Source organism: Pantherophis guttatus, chromosome 1 (assembly GCF_059756535.1).
Source record: "Pantherophis guttatus breed Tessera chromosome 1, ASM5975653v1, whole genome shotgun sequence".
Taxonomy (NCBI): Eukaryota; Metazoa; Chordata; class Lepidosauria; order Squamata; family Colubridae; genus Pantherophis; species Pantherophis guttatus.
The window spans coordinates 323,860,290-323,877,574 of record NC_142063.1 but is presented as its reverse complement, the minus strand read 5'-3'; the positions used below and the strand labels follow the sequence as shown (position 1 = coordinate 323,877,574).

Here is a 17,285-nt window from a genome sequence, read left to right as displayed (position 1 = left end):
TGCTATCATATCTCTAGTCCTTCTTTTCATTAGACATACCCAGTTCCTGCAACTGTTCTTTATATGTTTTAGCCTCCAGTCCCAATATGAAGTTTTTGAGATAGCTGTTATGGAGAAAGACATCGAGCAGCCATTTCTCGTTTTTCTTAGTAGTGTTGTGCTGCAGTGTGTCCTGGCCCTTCTGAACAGGGCCTGGACACAGCTTCTTTTGTGTGCTGTGGTGTGGTTGCTTGTGAAGCTAAAGAGCCTAGAGACTGGTTGGCACCCAAAAAAGGCGATCCTTCTCAGGGAAGGCTGCAGCAACAAACTTGAAAATCCTCCCCCCGCCCCAAGAAAAAAAATTGTGCTGAGGGCAAGTGAGCAGCTTTCATCCTCTGTGTTCAAGTAGCATATTTAGGAATACTTAAACTATAGCCCTAGTTTAATTTCCAGTGTGTATTTCACTAAGAAGTTACAAAGCTTTGCCACTATTCTTCTGGAAGCACCACTGCAACGGGAACTCCCTCCACTTGGAAAGGGAGGGAGCAAGAGAAAAAGAATCACTTTGTTCCTTCATCCAAGCAGCAAAGAGACCCTTTAGCGGACAACGTACATATGAAAAGACAGCAATAAGAAAAGGAACTCTCTTGCAAAAAAAAAAAAAGCTAAACAAACATAAAATGTATTTCACTAAATCTAATGTATATGAAGCGCTATCATTCAATATAACACTCTGTACCTTTCTGTCTTTGCAAATATTATCCCCGCCATATCCATGCCTAGCTTTATAAATTACCTTTTCCACTTTAAACTTTTTGCCTGCTTCTGAAGATGTTATAAAACATCACCACTTTCTCAACTTTCTTTCACTATTTTGCTCTTCCTTCATATATTTCTCATTCATTTTGCCTAAATAATTGCACTGAATCTACATTCAGCACCGTTTAGTTCTGAGCCTACCTCTCTTGGCATTCTCAATGGATTGAAATAGTCCATTCCCACTACAATCCACTTACCTATATATCAAACTCTCACTTCCATATTACAAAGGGATACCGATGTACACAATTCACTTTTTTTCCTAGTAAATATTCAGTCATAACTCAAATCTCATACAGCATTTCATTTTGTGATCTTTCAAAGTTACATCACTGAAAAATGTGACTCATGACCGTTTTTCACACTTACGACTATTGCAGCATCCCCATGGTCACATGATCAAAATTCAGATGCTTGGCAATGGATTCATAATTATGACAGCTGCAGTGTCCTGGGGTCATGTGATCACCTTTTGAGACTTGACTTCTGAGAAGCAAAGTCAATGGGGAAGCCGAACTCAGTTAACAACTGTGTTACTGATTTAACAACTGCAGTGATTCACTTAACAGCTGTGGCAAGAAAAAAATAAAATGGGACAAAATTCACTTAGCTGTCTTGCTTAGCAACAGAAATTTTGGACTCCGTTGTGGTCATAAGTCAAGGACTACCTGTAGACTCTCTGGTCTTTTCTGTGAAGAAATAAACCCCCTGCCCCCATCCTCCTTTTAACAGAATCCAGCAGAAGTATTTTATGTTTGTATTTACAGTTTTTGGAAGAACTCTGCATCTCCATGTGCCTGGGTGAGGATGTACAGGCACCCACATGACCAGAAGTAATTTTCCAGCTTTTTTTGTGCTGTTTTTTTCAGTGAATGCATTCTCAAACTGCTTAGCAAAATGACCCCACATCTCATCTCATGTTCAACTACCATGCCAGTTGTGTCTTCTCTTATTTCAGCATATACAGGTGGGGAAAAAAGTGAAGTGCCAATCATTAAGCTAGAAGAAAAGGTCAGCCACCAAGAACATGTAGCAGAATAGATATTTGCTAATAATTTACAAAACAGAAACATACATTATAGGTAAAATTCACAACAGAGGCAACAAGATCCCTCAAAGTCATATTCTTTTGCCAACAAGTGATTACGTCTCATCTGTGAAAATGACCATCCGGTTCTGGCTTTAGTCTCTAACTGCTTTAGTCTCCCACTGAAAAAACAGTTGCCATAGAAAGAACTCGGTAGCCTTGAGTTAAGGGGGCCAGAACAGTTGCCATAGATGGCAAAGAGTTGGGGCTGTTTCATAGCTCTGGGTTCTTCAGTTTCTGCGTCCAAACATGCAACTGTCCTTGTTCTCTTCTACTGGTTGCTTCTGGTCGAATAGTGCAGCTTAGCTTCTTGCAAGAAGTTCTGGAAGGCAGGTTCTTCATGGCTTTCCTCCGTCACTATAGCAGAAAAGAGAAGAGATGTGTTAGCAAAGTGGGTCTCACTAATGCCTTAGGACCTAAATTTCCCTCATAGAAACCAGCATTACCACAATCCTTTGCTGGATTGTACAATGGATATAAAACAGAGTTTTTATTTATTTATTGAATTTCTACGCTGCCTATCTTTCTAATACAGTAACTCTGGGTAGCTTACAATATAATAAAAGTTAAAAAGTGCAAAAAAGAATTTAAAAGTTACAAATTAAAAACCAAGATGATGGGCAGCATGGGACAGAGAATCTTCTCTATCCCATCAGCCACTCCCAATGTAGTGGGTCCCTGTAGAGGGCCCAGGCCAAGCAGCAGAGCCAAGTTTTTAGGCCAGGAGTTTGGAGGTGGATCTCACCTCTGATAGGAGAATATTCCAGAGGGCAGGGACCATAACGGAAAAGGCTCTTCACCTGGACTCCACCAGCCAAAATTTGGGGGCCAATGGGATACAAAGTAGGCCCTTTCCACTGGAACAAGTAGGGCAGGTTAATGCCAACCCCCGATACCCTGGACCCATGCCATAAGTGGACTTTAAAGGTAATGGACTTTACTGTTAGGAACTCCATGTAAAGCAACTGATGGAAAAATGCTGCCACCCTCCTTCTTGGCTTGCCTCTTGCAATTTTTAATTCCTCCTATTCCTTCAGAGCTTTAATTACCTTCATGATCAATGTCATCAGTATCACTGTCCTGGGCCTCTTCTTCCTCTTCTTGTGGATCCAAAGTTCCTCGTGTCAAAATCAGTTCTGATGAGCTTAATGAAGATTCTGCCAGTGAACCTTTGAACCAAAATCAAACCAAAAAGCAATTTTTCAATTTCTTCCTGTGCAGTAGGATGAACACCCTGTCCAGGAGTTCCTCAAACAATACAAAGTCAGAAGAGGTTGTATAAACATGATGCCTAAATGAGGGCTCTGGGCAAGGCAGCAACAACAGTTGCTTAGTCCTACAGCATAATATCTTGCCTGATGAAGTGCCATACCCCACTAGGTAAGTGCCATAAGTGTATCCAAATTCTACCAGCAGCCCTTCCTTTTCGTCTTCTGCGCTTCTCTGTGAAACCCAACTATTTCCCATATCAACTACTATATCCTCAAATATTTAGTGGAGCAGATAAAATGATGCCAGCTATGAACCTGAACATACTTCTAAATACTGCTCGGTGGCTTGTTGGCTTATTTATGAATCAACGTTATATAGGGGTCCATTTCACCAAAGGTGATTCTGGGCAGCACACAACAAAATAAAAGAATGTAAAAAAAATTACAGCTATAAGAATCCATGCTAATAAATATCATAAAAAATAAGATACAAACCCTAGGTGGTGATGGGGATAAAAATGCTCATCACAGCATTTGAGCCATGTCAGCAAGTCTCCTGTACCTTGGGAGCCCCAGGCCTGATAACATAACGAGGTCTTGAGGCCTACCAAAAGGGATGGAGCTAATCTAATTTTTTGGGGGGAGGGAAGGATGTTCCACAAGGCAGCCCATCATGCCATGGATGGCACATCTCTCCTTGGGCCAACCAAATGTAGTGGGACCATAGTTGATGGGACCCACAACATGCCAGATCTGCTGGGGGGGAAGGGCTGATATAACCAGGGAGAGGCAGTCCTTCAGAGAGCCTGATCCCATGCCATGAAGGACTTTAAAGGTTAAAAGTGACTCCCTGAATTGGACTTGGAAGCAAACTGGCAGCCAACGCAGCTCGCATAGTAGAGGTGTAGCATGCTGTTCTAGGAGTGTACATAACTGCCCATACCACTGTATTCTGTACCAGATGAAGCTTATAAATGCTTTTCAGGGACTGCCTCAGTCTCTGTAGAGGTTCTCATGTACCTGAAACTGCTGGGCTGTTCTCCATAGCAACAGGCCCCATATCTCTCCGTAAACTTTTCAGTTGTTCTTCCTGCTGCTGCTTCTGAGCTCTTTCCTGTAAATGAAGAGAGAGCATTCCAGTAACACGTTTTTTCCCTATGCATTTGTATCTCAATTTGTTCTCACATTGGAACTGAATATGACATGAATGTAGTTTTCACATAACCCCCAAGCTTTTTAATTTCAGTAAAATTCTCTTGGCCCTTCAGAGGATGCTTTAAATTGTAATTATATCCCATCCCCTTTCAAGAGGAGTAAAAAATGAACAGAAATTCAACCCATGCCTTAAGGACTAAGAGTAAGAAGGAAGATGTATGGAATGGTTAGGGAGTTGTCAGTGAGAAATGGCGAGAAACACCACGAAGTGCATTAAGCATGTTACTTTGATTTTTGGTTTACAGTATTGTTCAAACTTAGCTAATTAGGTTTATTTATTTTTTATTTTTTTTTGGTTTGATTTATATGCCGCCCTTCTCCGGAGACTCAGGGCGGCTTACAGTGCGTTAAGCTAATAGATTTAATAAATCTACATGAAATGAAGAACTGTGGTTTGGTATGTTTGGACTCAGCCATCATGGTTTATTTAGTATGCCATGAATAAGTAAGTAACTGCTTACCACTAACTTTTTATTATTCGCAGAAAAGAGATCTAGGTTCTTCCACAATTGTACATTAACCCTTATCACTGCTTTGAATTCATTTAACAATGGAAAAAGAAAGGCTCCTGGGCCTCTAACCCTCAGGGATTTTGATCTCTTCGCCATAGCCCTAGGATTACCTGCTTTGTTTCCTTTTCCCACACTTCTTTTATCACCCGATAGGTAAATTAGTATTTACATCTGAAGAAATGCCTTTTGGAACTGTCTATGGAGATTCTCAATCATCCAGGTCATGGTTGTCCCAAAGGTGCATTTTCAAGAGGCAACCAGACTTTCTGGTTTTTCTTTGAAGACATGTTGCCAACTAGAGGAGTTAATAAGACGGTTAAATATTTTCCAATGCTGTAGGTGATATAGTTGATACTGTTGACAATTGGAGCTGAAGAAGCTTCTTGGATGAGAAGCAAAACGTCTTCAAAGAAAAACCAGAACGTCCAGTTGCCTCTTGAAGAAAGCACCTTTGGGACTTTTAAGAACTCCAATGTCAGATGGGAACAACCAGACTCATGTGGAGCTCAAACTAGCTACCCAATGGTTCTCTGCCTATCATACAGAATCTCTCCAGACTGGCAGCTTTTGTCTGGGAAAGCTGAAAGATATTTGGGCGTGTGTGTGTGTGTTTCAGATCTCTTATGTTTATATGGCAAATCCAAGCTAATTCCCCGCTTGAGTTCTTCTTCCAGCTGGGGCAGTTGCTCTCCAACATCCAGCAACAAATACAGCAACAAGTATGCAGACACAATTGGGGGCGGGAAGGCTTATATCAATACAGCCCAAAACATCCCAACAGCCCAAGTATATGCATGTACTTACCAATTGCTTTCTTAGGCGCTCATATTCTGGTCGATATTCTCTGGAAGAAGGAAAAAAGGGGCTTCATGTATTTACTCCTGAGCACTATTATTTATATTTATATATATTTATATATACATATATACATATATATAATGTGTTTACTTGTTAAATGTATATGCTGCTCATCTCATCTGGTGGCAACTCTAGACAGCTTACAAACCATTAAAAACCATTTCATATAAAAAAGTTCTTCTCGCATGGTCAGCAGTACTGAACGGACATCACTGTTACAAGTAATCAGTGTGTGTACTGACAGTTTTATTTAATGCTATAGAAAGAGAGGAATGTTTTCCCTATAAGCCTAATATCTGCACCAAGAACGAATTATTTGGTGCTGCCCCGTGAAAACCCATTGGCTCTACAGTACATCAAAAGATGCGATATGGAACTGCTCAACGGTTGAGGTCGCTAATACAAACAGCAAATAATTGATTTCTGAAGATTGTTGTGAAATCTAGTATATCCACAGGGTACAAATAAACTTAATTGGAAGCATTATTTGCCTAAACTCAACCTTTCTTTCTTTTTGTGCCTTTGAGTCAGTATGACTCCTGGTGACTGCCTGGACTAGTCCCTGCAGTTTTCTTGGCAAGGTTTTTTGGAAATGGTTTGCCACCACTTCCTTCCTAGGGCTGACACAATTTGACTGGCCCAAGGTCATCCAGATGCCTCTATGCCTAAGATAGAACTAAGAACTCCACAATTTCCCAGTTTCTAGCCTGATGCCTTAATCACTACAACAAATTGGCTCTCTCTAGTTTCTAGGCAACCTCAGTTGATTCAGGTGACCTAAGGGCACAGATAAAACCCCAAGAGGCCTCAAATGGCTCTCAGAGAGTGCTAATGACCAGATGACTGCAAAGAAATATGACCCTTCCATTTCTTCCCACCCTCCCCATCCTTTCAGAGCTAATCCTTCATCCTTACCATCCTGCCAGAACCAATGAAGCTTCTTGGATGAGAAATGAAATGTCTTCAAGGAAAAATAAAGAAAACCTGGTTGCCTTTTGAAAAAGTATCTTGGAAACTCAAATTCAGTATGTCCCAAAACTCAAGATATCCCTAAAGATAATGCATCGCATGCCGGGTTGCTCTTGCTATTTTCCTTCCTTTCCTGAAAAAGACTCACCTTTCATATTCATCAACAGCTTTGGATAAATGTTCAAAAAATTCATCCATCCCTGTTCCTTGTACAGCAGAAACACCCACCACCTGCAAGAGAAAGTTGTTGATAAAATTGGGTGGCTTTAGAAATATGGATTTAAATGAATTAAAAGCTCTGTCTTGCTTGACTTGCTTAACTTCAACCTCTCTCTTCCCATTCAGCACCAAAAACTGCCATTACTCCATAATATTTTTAACAAACCCGCCTGCAGACAGAACATACTGCACCCTTTGCAGTACAAAAGAGAGCACCCACCTGAAGTGAGTTGTAGAACTCATCTAAAACAAGACTCATAGACCGAGTTAAATTACTGGCATAGCTGGTTTCCTGACTGAGGGCATCTTGAAAAGCTTCAAAGTCCTGCATCCATTCAAGTGCAAAGCTGTGGTCAATGATGTCTGTCTGAGTTGAAAAAGAAAAACAGATAGGGTGTCTAAAGTATACATTTAAGCAAAACATAGAATATAGAAACAGCAAAGAAGTCTTGCCAGAATCTTATCCATTATACCTTGTTACCTACTGGCCCAGGAACAAGGACCAATGGCCTCATAATAACTGCTGGTTCTCTAGAGGTGGTAGGGAAAGCAGACTGATGGCTCTTCATTTCATTTGCACAGAAAACCCATGCTAAGAAATGAAAGACAGCAGTATTATCAAAAACCCAATAGGCCATCTATGAACTATTGTGACCCATTCAAAACTTCATCTTTTAAGAAGGAAACAAACATGTTCCTTAAGAAGGAAACAAACAAACATGAGGAGCATAAAGAAGATACTGAAAGTTCACTTTTGTAAATAGTGGTAAAAAAAGATAAGGTTATTCAGCACAATCAGGAGAAGCAAAATTAAACCGTCGGAAGGATTGACATTGGAAAATTTTGTCTCTGTGCCCCAAAGGATAGCGCTAAAGATTAATGGTTGAGAATCTCAGCCGATTTTAATGGAATATTAAGACAGTGACTCAGCAAGCTTTCAAGGCTCTAGTTATATCTGAACCTGGCTTCTTCAGGTACTTGATCATTTTAGTATCATTTTTTCAGATCTTCAATATTCCTTATGAGATGGATGGATGGATTGAATATAGTATTTCAAATTTTATTTATTAAATTCACTGGCTGCCCATCTTACCACAGGATAACTCTGGGCGGTATTAAAAGGATAAAATATATAAAATCTATTCACAATACAAACAAAATACTATAAAAATATACTCAACCCTAACTAAAGATGGGAAGGGAGGAAGTGGGATGAGCCGTGTGTGTGTGTGTGTGTGTGTGTGTGTGTGTGTGTGTGTCTTTGTATGTAATCTGTCAACCACTCCCCAATGTGAAGCCCCTTCCCCAAGCCCCAAGCCAACTGGCAGAGCCAGGTCTTTAAGCTCTTTTGAAAGGCCAGGAGCACTGGAGCTCACTCCAGAGGGGGGTAAGATGTCCCAAGGGGCAGGAGCAATGGCAGAGATGGCTCTTCTCCTGGACCCAACTACAGGAATACCCTGGCCGATGGGGCCCGCAGCATGCCTTCTCTGCAGGCACGGATGTGGTGGGCCAATCCCACTGGGATACAATGGTCCCTCGAATGTGTTATCTAGCAACATTGTGTTACTGACAATTTAATTTTCTGTCCCTGCTCAAATGTTCCTATTCCAACTCATGAACTGTTTGCCATTTAATGACCATTTTAACTGTGTAATTTCTCTTCAAAACCATTTTCTTTTTCTTGGGAGATAACTGAAAACATGAGAGTAACAACAACCACCACAACATATCATACCCTAAATAATTTCGGATATCACAATTTATCCTTACAATTCTTTGTTGCTTCTTTGAAAAGAAAAGTCACAAGTGGCAGCACCTTAGCTGAATTTAGCTGATCTCAAAAAAGCTAAACAGGACTTAGTCTGGTCAATATTCCAATGGGAGACAACCTGGAAATCCCATAGCTGCAATTAAAATGGGAAGTGAAGATTCCCCCCCACCTTAATTTTGGAACAAGGCTCTATACAGACATCCCCACATCCTCATCATCGAGTTTGAATAGATAGCCTTCACTTTTTTTAAAAAAAAAAAGAGAAACAAGAAGGTGGGGGGGAAAGACAGTGTTGGTTTAATATTAAGAAATGATCTCATTGATATCAAGCATGTAATGTGGACTATGGAACACCCCACTCACCTTGTTCATGACCACTATGAATGGGAGCTTCGTTTTGTATAAGATGCTGAAAAAAGAGTGGATGATCAGAGATAAAAAGGTGGCCCAAGCATGAAATAGTTTGTTGCTTTAATACTTTTACTGAAAGAGAATTTTACACAACATTCAAAACTACAGAAACATAAGCAAAAAAGGAAAAACGACATGAAATAAAAGGTTATAGACAGCAAAAGACAAAGGAAAAATAGCTAAGGAAGTAACTGCAGTACAGGCGTAATAATTACCATCTCCATCCTCCAAATTATATACCACAATATCCTTCCTTCCATAAACAATCCTTTTTAATCAGTTAATCCCAAAATCAACATTTTTTTGTCCATTTACAGCAAAAAGTTTATAAAGGGTTTCCAGTCTTTTACAAAATTGTTGTTCCCTCCTTAATCAAAGGCACGCAACTGTTAATAGTCCACAATTCTGCCTTTTAATACTTGAGGCTAGAAAATGGGGGATTTCGTATTTGGCAAACTAATGGTAACTAATTATGTACCCTGAAGGCAGATGATATAGCAACTTTGATGAACTTCACAAGTTCTGATCTTGGTAAACCCTAGCCAAAAGACTACCTGCGATAGCCATGAATACTGCTTTTGGTTTCATGTTTATGGCACAAATGAAAAAATGGCAGATGAACTAACAATGGAAGTTGCTAATCAGAACATAGGAATTTGCTCAATACACAATGGCTTTCACTGAAGCACCACTTGTGAGAATTATTATTAAATATGTTAAAGATAACAAATTGTGCTATAATACTTCAACGCATTCTGTTCTTAACTACAGTTTAACATGTTAACTCGGCTCTGTTTTGTGAAGGGCTCTAGAATTATTTTAAAGATTATTCCTTCCCACACAACCCAATTTATACCTTTCTCTGCCAGATTCTTCTGGAAGACCAAAAGTAGGAGCTTTTGGGGACAGCACACACTCTGAGCAACACCCCCCCCTTTTGAAGTCAATTTTCCTGGTGTAGATGCTTGCATTTTCCCTGGCTTTTAAATTTATAATATACTTTTCTAAGTCATCTGTTGTAAGCTGATTTACATTTTGTTTAGGAAACCAGATATAAACCGATTAAATACAGTGAAAGTTTGTGCTGGGAAAGCAGTTGATGAATGTAAATAAAAAGTCTGGGAGAACACGAACTACATTAGAATTTTAAAAACATCCAGACCTTTATCTCACAAAGAAAAAGAGGAATTGTAGGGAAAGTGCCTCCTACCTGCAAGCATACAGCATGTTAGACATGAAGGTGACAGGATTAGTGCTGCGAGATGTGTCCATCACATAAACCACCACCGATGGGAAAGAGGAAGCCTAAATAGACATATCAGGATTATTGTCAACAAAGCAAAGCGTGTTTTCCCCATCCTTAATTAACTCCCAACACCAGATGAATAGAAGTCACTAACCAGGGCTTCTGTGATGATAGTGCCAGAGGCAGACCAAGTAAACACTTCAATCTGCCCAGGTGTATCTATTAGGACATATCTGCAAGAGAAAAGATTTGCTCTCTCACACACTCAGAATATGCAGAAGACATTTTATTCAGATTGCGCACACAGGAGCTAGACCACAGTGTGCACTTGTCCATTGCTGTCTCTGAAATTCAAGCCAGAGCTGCTATCCACAGAGACAAGAATGGAGTCCAGGTTTAATTATTTATTTTCAAAACAAAGGATGAATTTGTGACCCAGTTTCCTTATCAAATCAATGCAAATGACCATTTCAGTCCAAGACCACTATTTTAGGAGAGATGAGGCATAATTAGTTGCTCAAAGGAATATTTCTAAAATATTTTATATGCCATCTCCAGCCATTTAAATCTTTTTTTTAAAATTCACTTAGGAATTGCAAAGACTGAGCACTCATTTCAAAATATTCCAAAGAACACACACACACACACACAAAACCCTACCCACCAAATGTTTACATCTGTGTGAGGAAAATGGGGGGGAGGGGGAGGGATTACTCTCAGTATTTTGTGACTGAACATACAATAATGTTCATAATTTCAAATGTATCCATAGCTTTCCAAAAAGGTTGGAGAACCCCACCACTTGTTAAGTCATCACAATTGATGACTAGACCAGGAGTCTCCAACCTTGGCAACTTTAAGCCTGGAGGACTTCAACTCCCAGAATTCCCCAGCCAGCCAGGCTTAAAGTTGCCAAGGTTGGAGACCCCTGGACTAGACTGCTTCTTTTCCAAAGAGGACTTGCCACATGCTTTGCCAGTATTTGAATCTCATTTTAAAATAATGAAAATGAACACCATTTTTTAAAATCACCATGCCCTAGTTTTAGAACCCTGGGTCCCTTTGATATACCCATCCAGTAGGCTTTTGACACAATGGGTATTTGAGTATGTATTTTAAATTCTAATTTTAGACCTAGGATTCTGAGCAATACCACTTGATTATTTCTTCTCATTTATTGTTTTGTCATTTTGTGAGCTGCACAAGTTAAAAACCAAGATAATATTAACAAGATCTATAAAGAAAAATAGGTAACACTTCCTATGTAAGGAGTTCTGTTTAAAATAAGGAATGCATGTATGTCCCTTCTTAAAAAGGGGCTTCCCGGTGGCCACCACCCACTCCCTCCCAACATCAGATTTATCATTGACTCACTGGGATGCAGTCTGTCTTCTTTCAATGAACTTCATCACCTGATAAAAATAAAAGAGAAAATCGTTTGCATACAGAAATAAAACTGGAGTTTGCAGAAGAGCTACTAAAACAAGGGGCTGTTAGTATCACAAAATTAGTATAGTGACATGCTTCAATTTTGCACCTATAGCAATTAGACTTATATACAGCTTCACAGTGCTTTATAGCCCTCTCTAGATGGTTTACGAAGTCAGTATATTTTGGACACATTTTGTAAGTTAGCATATTTGAAGATATTCAAAAATTGTTGTCCCATGAAGCAGATTGTTGGGGACAATAAGCTGACTCTGAAAAGCAGGGGTGTCAAATTCTTGTCGTCATGATGTCATGACATGACTTTTTTATCCTTTGCTAAAACAGGCATGGGTGTGGCCAGGCTATGACGCATCTGTGCCGCAGGACGCGAGTTTGACACCCCTACTGTATATTGTTTAGAGCGTGCTGTAAAGCTCAGTGGGAAAGCTTTGCAATTGCTAAATGTAGTCCAGAATACTTAAATTTTCAGAAAAGAATATTCATCAGTTTACCAATATGGTATGCTGTATACCAGCAAAATCAGTTAAGCAAACATGTACCTGGTCAAATCTTGTAGCAAAAAGATTGAGGGATGTCACAATGCCACCATTTGGGCCCAGTGCATATCTGGAGCTAGGTCAGGAAAAGTTGAAGAACTCCAATTCACTGGGTCAGCATATTCCCCAGCGCAATCCCACAAGAGATCAATAGAAAGCTATACTACAGAGTTAACCACGAATGGAACAGCATGTATATAGCAATATACACACAAATCAATAAAAAGTGGTAATACTACATTTTGAAGAAATAGCCAAATAAGGCAAGGATACTGCTTCATGACTTCTTTGTAATTCACTGTGTCCCGGATATCTTAAAAGAAAAAAAAAAGAAAAAAGGAAAACAGGATGGAAATTATACAAAGCCTGATTTTAAAACAAATTTAAAAGGAACTTATCTTATTGTTGGTTTACTCTCTTGCTTGAATAAACAGAACATAATTTACCTTTAAATGTAACATCCTCCCCATTTTTTTCTACTTTCTCAACACTTGTTCATCATCTTAAGTGCAGCTCTAATATTTCCTTAAGACTCTCTAAGTCAGGGGTGGGCAAATATGGCCCCTTTATGACCTGTGGACTTCAACTCCCAGAATTCCTGAGCCAGCTTGGCTGTCTCAGGAATTCTGGGAGTTGAAGTCCACAGATTGTAAAAGGGCCACAGTTGCTCACCCCTGTTCTAGGTAATTTCATCTGGGTAAATATGGAAATCATAATCTAAACACACAGATTTCCAATCGATCCTAAGCAACTTTCAGCAATTATTTAAAATTAATATTATAGACTAATGTGGCCAGGGGGGCTTTTTATCAGGTCCGCCTGATTCGCCAGTTGCGTCCCTTTCTGGATCGGGATTCCTTACGCACAGTCACTCAGGCACTCGTCACCTCCCGCCTGGACTACTGTAATGCTCTCTACATGGGGCTCCCCTTGAGGAGTACCCGGAGGCTCCAACTGGTGCAGAATGCGGCCGCGCGGGGGATTATGGGAGCGAGGGGTCGCTCCCATGTGACACCTCTCCTGCGTGAGCTGCATTGGCTTCCAGTGGTCTTCCGGGTGCGCTTCAAGGTGTTGGTTACCACCTTTAAAGCGTTCCATGGCATAGGACCTGGGTACTTGCGGGACCGCCTTCTGCCGCCGATAGCCTCCCACCGTCCAGTACGCTCCCACAGAGAGGGACTCCTCAGGGTGCCGTTGGCCAGGCAATGTCGGCTGGCGACCCCCAGGGGGAGGGCCTTCTCTGTGGCAGCCCCCGCCCTCTGGAACGATTTGCCCCCGGAGATAAGAAGGATATCGGATCTTCGGGTCTTTCGCCGAGCCCTGAAAACTCTTCTTTTCCAGCAAGCAGGGCTGGCGTGAACCCCGCCCCCCTTTTTTAGTTTTTAATGGTTATTAATTGTTTAGTTTTAATTTGTTAATGGGTTTTAATTCGCACTGTTTTAATTCGGGCCAAAGTATATAATTCTTTTAATTAATTTTAAATTTTGTATTGTTATGTATTTTAGTTTTGGCTGTGCACCGCCCTGAGTCCACTAGGAGAAGGGCGTATATAAATTGAATAAATAAATAAATAAATAAATAAATGTATGCAAGTCTAGTCAAGTTTAGTCATCCATTCCAGAGGTGGGTTTCAGCAGGTTCTGGAGAACAGTAGCAGAAATTTTGAATAGTTCAGAGAACCAGTAGTAAAAATTCTGACTGGCCCAGCCCCCATCTATTCTCTGCCTCCCAAGTTCCAGCTGATGGAAATTTCCAGAAAATGGAAATTTTACAGTATCCTTCCCCTGGAGTAGGGTGGGAATGGAGATTTTATAGTATCCTTCCCGACACGCCCAAGCCATGCCCACCAAGCCATGCCACGCCCACCAAGCCACGCCCACAGAACCGGTAGTAAAAATGTTGAAACCCACCATTGATCCATTCGTATTAATATGATCTAGTTCAATGTAATCAATTCCTTAAAACAGAATAAAATCTACAATTTATTCCCTTGTTTTATACAGAACAGAAGCCTGCAAATACTGAGCTGCTCCAATTATGCTGTGCAATCATAAGGAGAGCTATTACCTTCTCACATCTTACAGCAACTCCATTCAGTTGGCAATGGTAAAGGAATAGTAGCATCCCTTTGTGGGGTACTGGATCTATGGCATCTATAATTGGGGGAAGGCGAAGGAGCAACCATGCCCATATAGGTGGCCATATGGGCTAAATGTGTGGCAGCTTACACAGTGTGCAGTTGCTTGAATATCTGCAATCCCCGAATTTTACTCTGAACCAAAGTTTTACAGACTTCAACAGATAATTAGAACTGCAGAAAAAACAATTGCTACCAACCTATCTTCCATTGAGGATCTGTATACTGCACGAGTCAAAAAGAGGGCTGTGAAAATATCTACAGACCCTTCGGATCCTGGACATAAACTGTTTTAACTCTTACCCTCAAAACAACGCTATAGGGCACCGCACACCAGAACAACTAGACACAAGAATAGTTTTTCCCTGAATGCCATCATTCTGATTAACAACTAATTCCCCCAACACTGTCAAATAATTTACTAAAGACTGCATTACTATTATTCTTCTCTTCCATATTAGTATCTATCTCTTCCCACTTATTACTATAACCGTGTTGCTTGTATCTTTCAATTTATATTGTTTTTGTTTCCTAGTACGATTTGATAGCTTATTAGTAACCTTGACTAACACGAAGTGTTGTATCTTTTTATTCTCGATGAATAGAATAGAATAGAATAGAATAGAATAGAATAGAATAGAAGTCTAGTCTAGTGTCTAGTGTCTAGTGTCTAGTGTCTAGTCTAGTCTAGTTTAGTCTTTATTTATTGGTTCAATTTATATGTTGTCCTTCTCCGGAGACTCAGGGCGGCTTACAATGCGTTAAGCAATAGCCTTCATACTTTTGTATATTCCTGCTTAGTAGGGCTTTTGGCCCCCCCTAAGCGGTGTTCTTTTTTATACAAAGTCAGCTTATTGCCCCCACAATCCGGGTCCTCATTTTACCTACCTCGGAAGGATGGAAGGCTGAGTCAACCTTGAGCCTGGTGAGATTTGAACTTGCAGTAATTGCAGGCAGCTGGCAGCTAAGTGCTACTTTAACAGCACTTTAGTCGGCTGCGTCACCAAGGCTCCCTATTCCTATTCCCATTTCCATTCCATTCCATTCTATTCTAATAAATACTCTCATATTTTTCTAAAGAAAATAACTTTGGCAAAGCCCGTAGACCATCACCGTATGTACTCACCGATATTGGCCTGGAAAGGCAGCTCATAAACTGCGGGGTCCAGATTGATGACATACGGAGGAGAATTCTTACTATGCAGGTAGGCATTCAGTCTCTATGGAAAACAAACCGTAGGTCAGTTCAAAGGAAGCCAGCAAGGGCCTCCTTTCCCCGGGCCAATCCCCCCCCCACTTCCCTTCCCGCTCCGCCCGCACCTGCACCAGCGCCGTCTTGCCAGAGCCAGCCATTCCCAGCACCAGGACGCATATTGGGGCTCCGGATGCAGAACTCGCTGCCCCACCGGCAGCTGCCATTTTGCCGCCGTTTCATCCGTTTTCTTTTGACTTCCGGGGCTTTCTCTGGCTCAATAAAAAAGGGGGGAAAGGAAGCTGAACTTCTTGACCATAGAGATGCGAAAAAAGAGAGAGAGAGAGAGACGTTGGAAAAGAAGAACGACTCCACAGACATCGCCTCCCTTGGTGGGGCATGGGAATTATTCGAATAGTTTTCCTCAAACACCCTCCACTGAACGGGCTTCTCCTCTCGGAAAATTAGGCTGCCCGAAGAAACAGCACCGCCGTATTCTTCTTGTACCCTTAGAGAACATTTTCAAAGATGCCACCCTGACATCGGCACCGGCCTGAGTCTTCCTACGCCTCATTCTTCCCCGAGAGGAGATAACGGCCTATTCTCTGTCCACAGCACAAGGGGTGGGAGGAAACGATGGCCCCTATTATTGACTTGTGGAACTTCAACTCCCAGAATTCCTGAGCCAGCCATGCTACTATTCCCTGCTGGCTCAGGAATTCTGGGAGTTGAAGTTCCAACAAGTCAATAATAGGGGCCATCGTTTCCCCACCTCCGCACAATATTCCTGATGAACTTTGACCCACCAATCCTTTTCAACATAGAGCTGCGATACTTAGAGTGGGCGATTCTAATGTACCATCGTGGGGTGTGTGTGTGTGGAGGTTTCTAATCGTAAGAAACCCCCCTCCCTTCTAAGAAAAGGCAGCGGGCGGAAGAGAAATTATGTTCTTAGAGAATGGGGGGGGGGGAAGCGGCGCTTGCGTCATGAAACTTCGCGTCACCTAGGCAACCAGGAAGGGGAAACAATCGCCTCACCTCTTTCCGCTTCCTCTGTGGCTCGAAGGGGGGAAGGACTTGGTCGTCGGGCTGGGTGTCGTTTTTTTTTTTTTTAAAGGACCTCCTCCTTTTGCGTGGCTCTCTAGCTTCAAGAGATTCCATTTCCGTGATCCTCGGGATCCCGCGCCGCGATCGCCGCGCGGGGAAAGCAACCTGTCGCAAAGGTGAGTCATACGGGGGGGAGGTGGGGGTGGCGGTGGCGGTGGCGGCGGCTGCTGGGAAGGAGGTCGGAGCTCCGCATGTTCCCTTAAGCGAGGAGTCCGTTAGAGAGAGAGAGAGCGAGAGAGAGAGCGAGGCTCGTGGCCCTTTTGGAGCGAAGACTGCGTAGTTTTAGCCAGCCGGCCGCCCACTCCCTCGTTTCTGCCCTGCTGGAACCGTCGGTTTTCCGCGGTGTTTTCCCTCTTGGGTTAAGGACGGCTCGCCGAGCGCGTTTGTACGTTTTCCCACCTATTTAACCGAATGCTTAGCCTACTGTTGGATTTCGGGGGTCTCTAACGTATTATTTACACGGCGTTATTTTGTTTTCTTCGGGTCGGTTTTTTGATTCCTGGAGCCCTTTTTATGGCAAGGTTTTTCCGGAAGTGGTTTGCGATTACAGGTCGTCCTCAACGGTTC

At 41.7% G+C, this 17,285-nt stretch overlaps 1 protein-coding gene across 1 annotated transcript; it reads right to left on the bottom strand.

Annotated features, from left to right (window-relative positions):
• Positions 1-1,826: 1,826 nt before the first annotated feature.
• GPN1 (GPN-loop GTPase 1) lies at positions 1,827-16,571 on the bottom strand. The gene is made up of 15 exons (XM_034421093.3): positions 16,471-16,571; positions 15,740-15,883; positions 15,546-15,639; positions 12,556-12,595; positions 12,286-12,352; positions 11,672-11,709; positions 10,452-10,530; positions 10,262-10,356; positions 9,004-9,049; positions 7,090-7,236; positions 6,799-6,881; positions 5,628-5,667; positions 4,117-4,210; positions 2,935-3,054; positions 1,827-2,242 (listed from the first exon to the last, which is right to left on the bottom strand). The coding sequence occupies exons 2-15, from the start codon at positions 15,836-15,838 to the stop codon at positions 2,157-2,159; spliced, it is 1,128 nt and encodes a 375-aa protein (XP_034276984.1). The 5' UTR covers positions 15,839-15,883; positions 16,471-16,571; the 3' UTR covers positions 1,827-2,156.
• Between the last annotated feature and the right edge of the window lie 714 nt (positions 16,572-17,285).

Bases quoted from the DNA above. Each gene is read 5' to 3' on its own strand.
- GPN1 (XM_034421093.3), bottom strand. From the start codon at position 15,838: ATGGCAGCTGCCGGTGGGGCAGCGAGTTCTGCATCCGGAGCCCCAATA. The intron at 6,882-7,089 runs GTGGGTGCTCTC...TTTCTCTTGCAG, and splicing joins AGTTCTACAACTCACTTCAG to GTGGTGGGTGTTTCTGCTGT. The intron at 4,211-5,627 runs GTAAGTACATGC...CTTCATTTACAG, and splicing joins AGCGCCTAAGAAAGCAATTG to GAAAGAGCTCAGAAGCAGCA.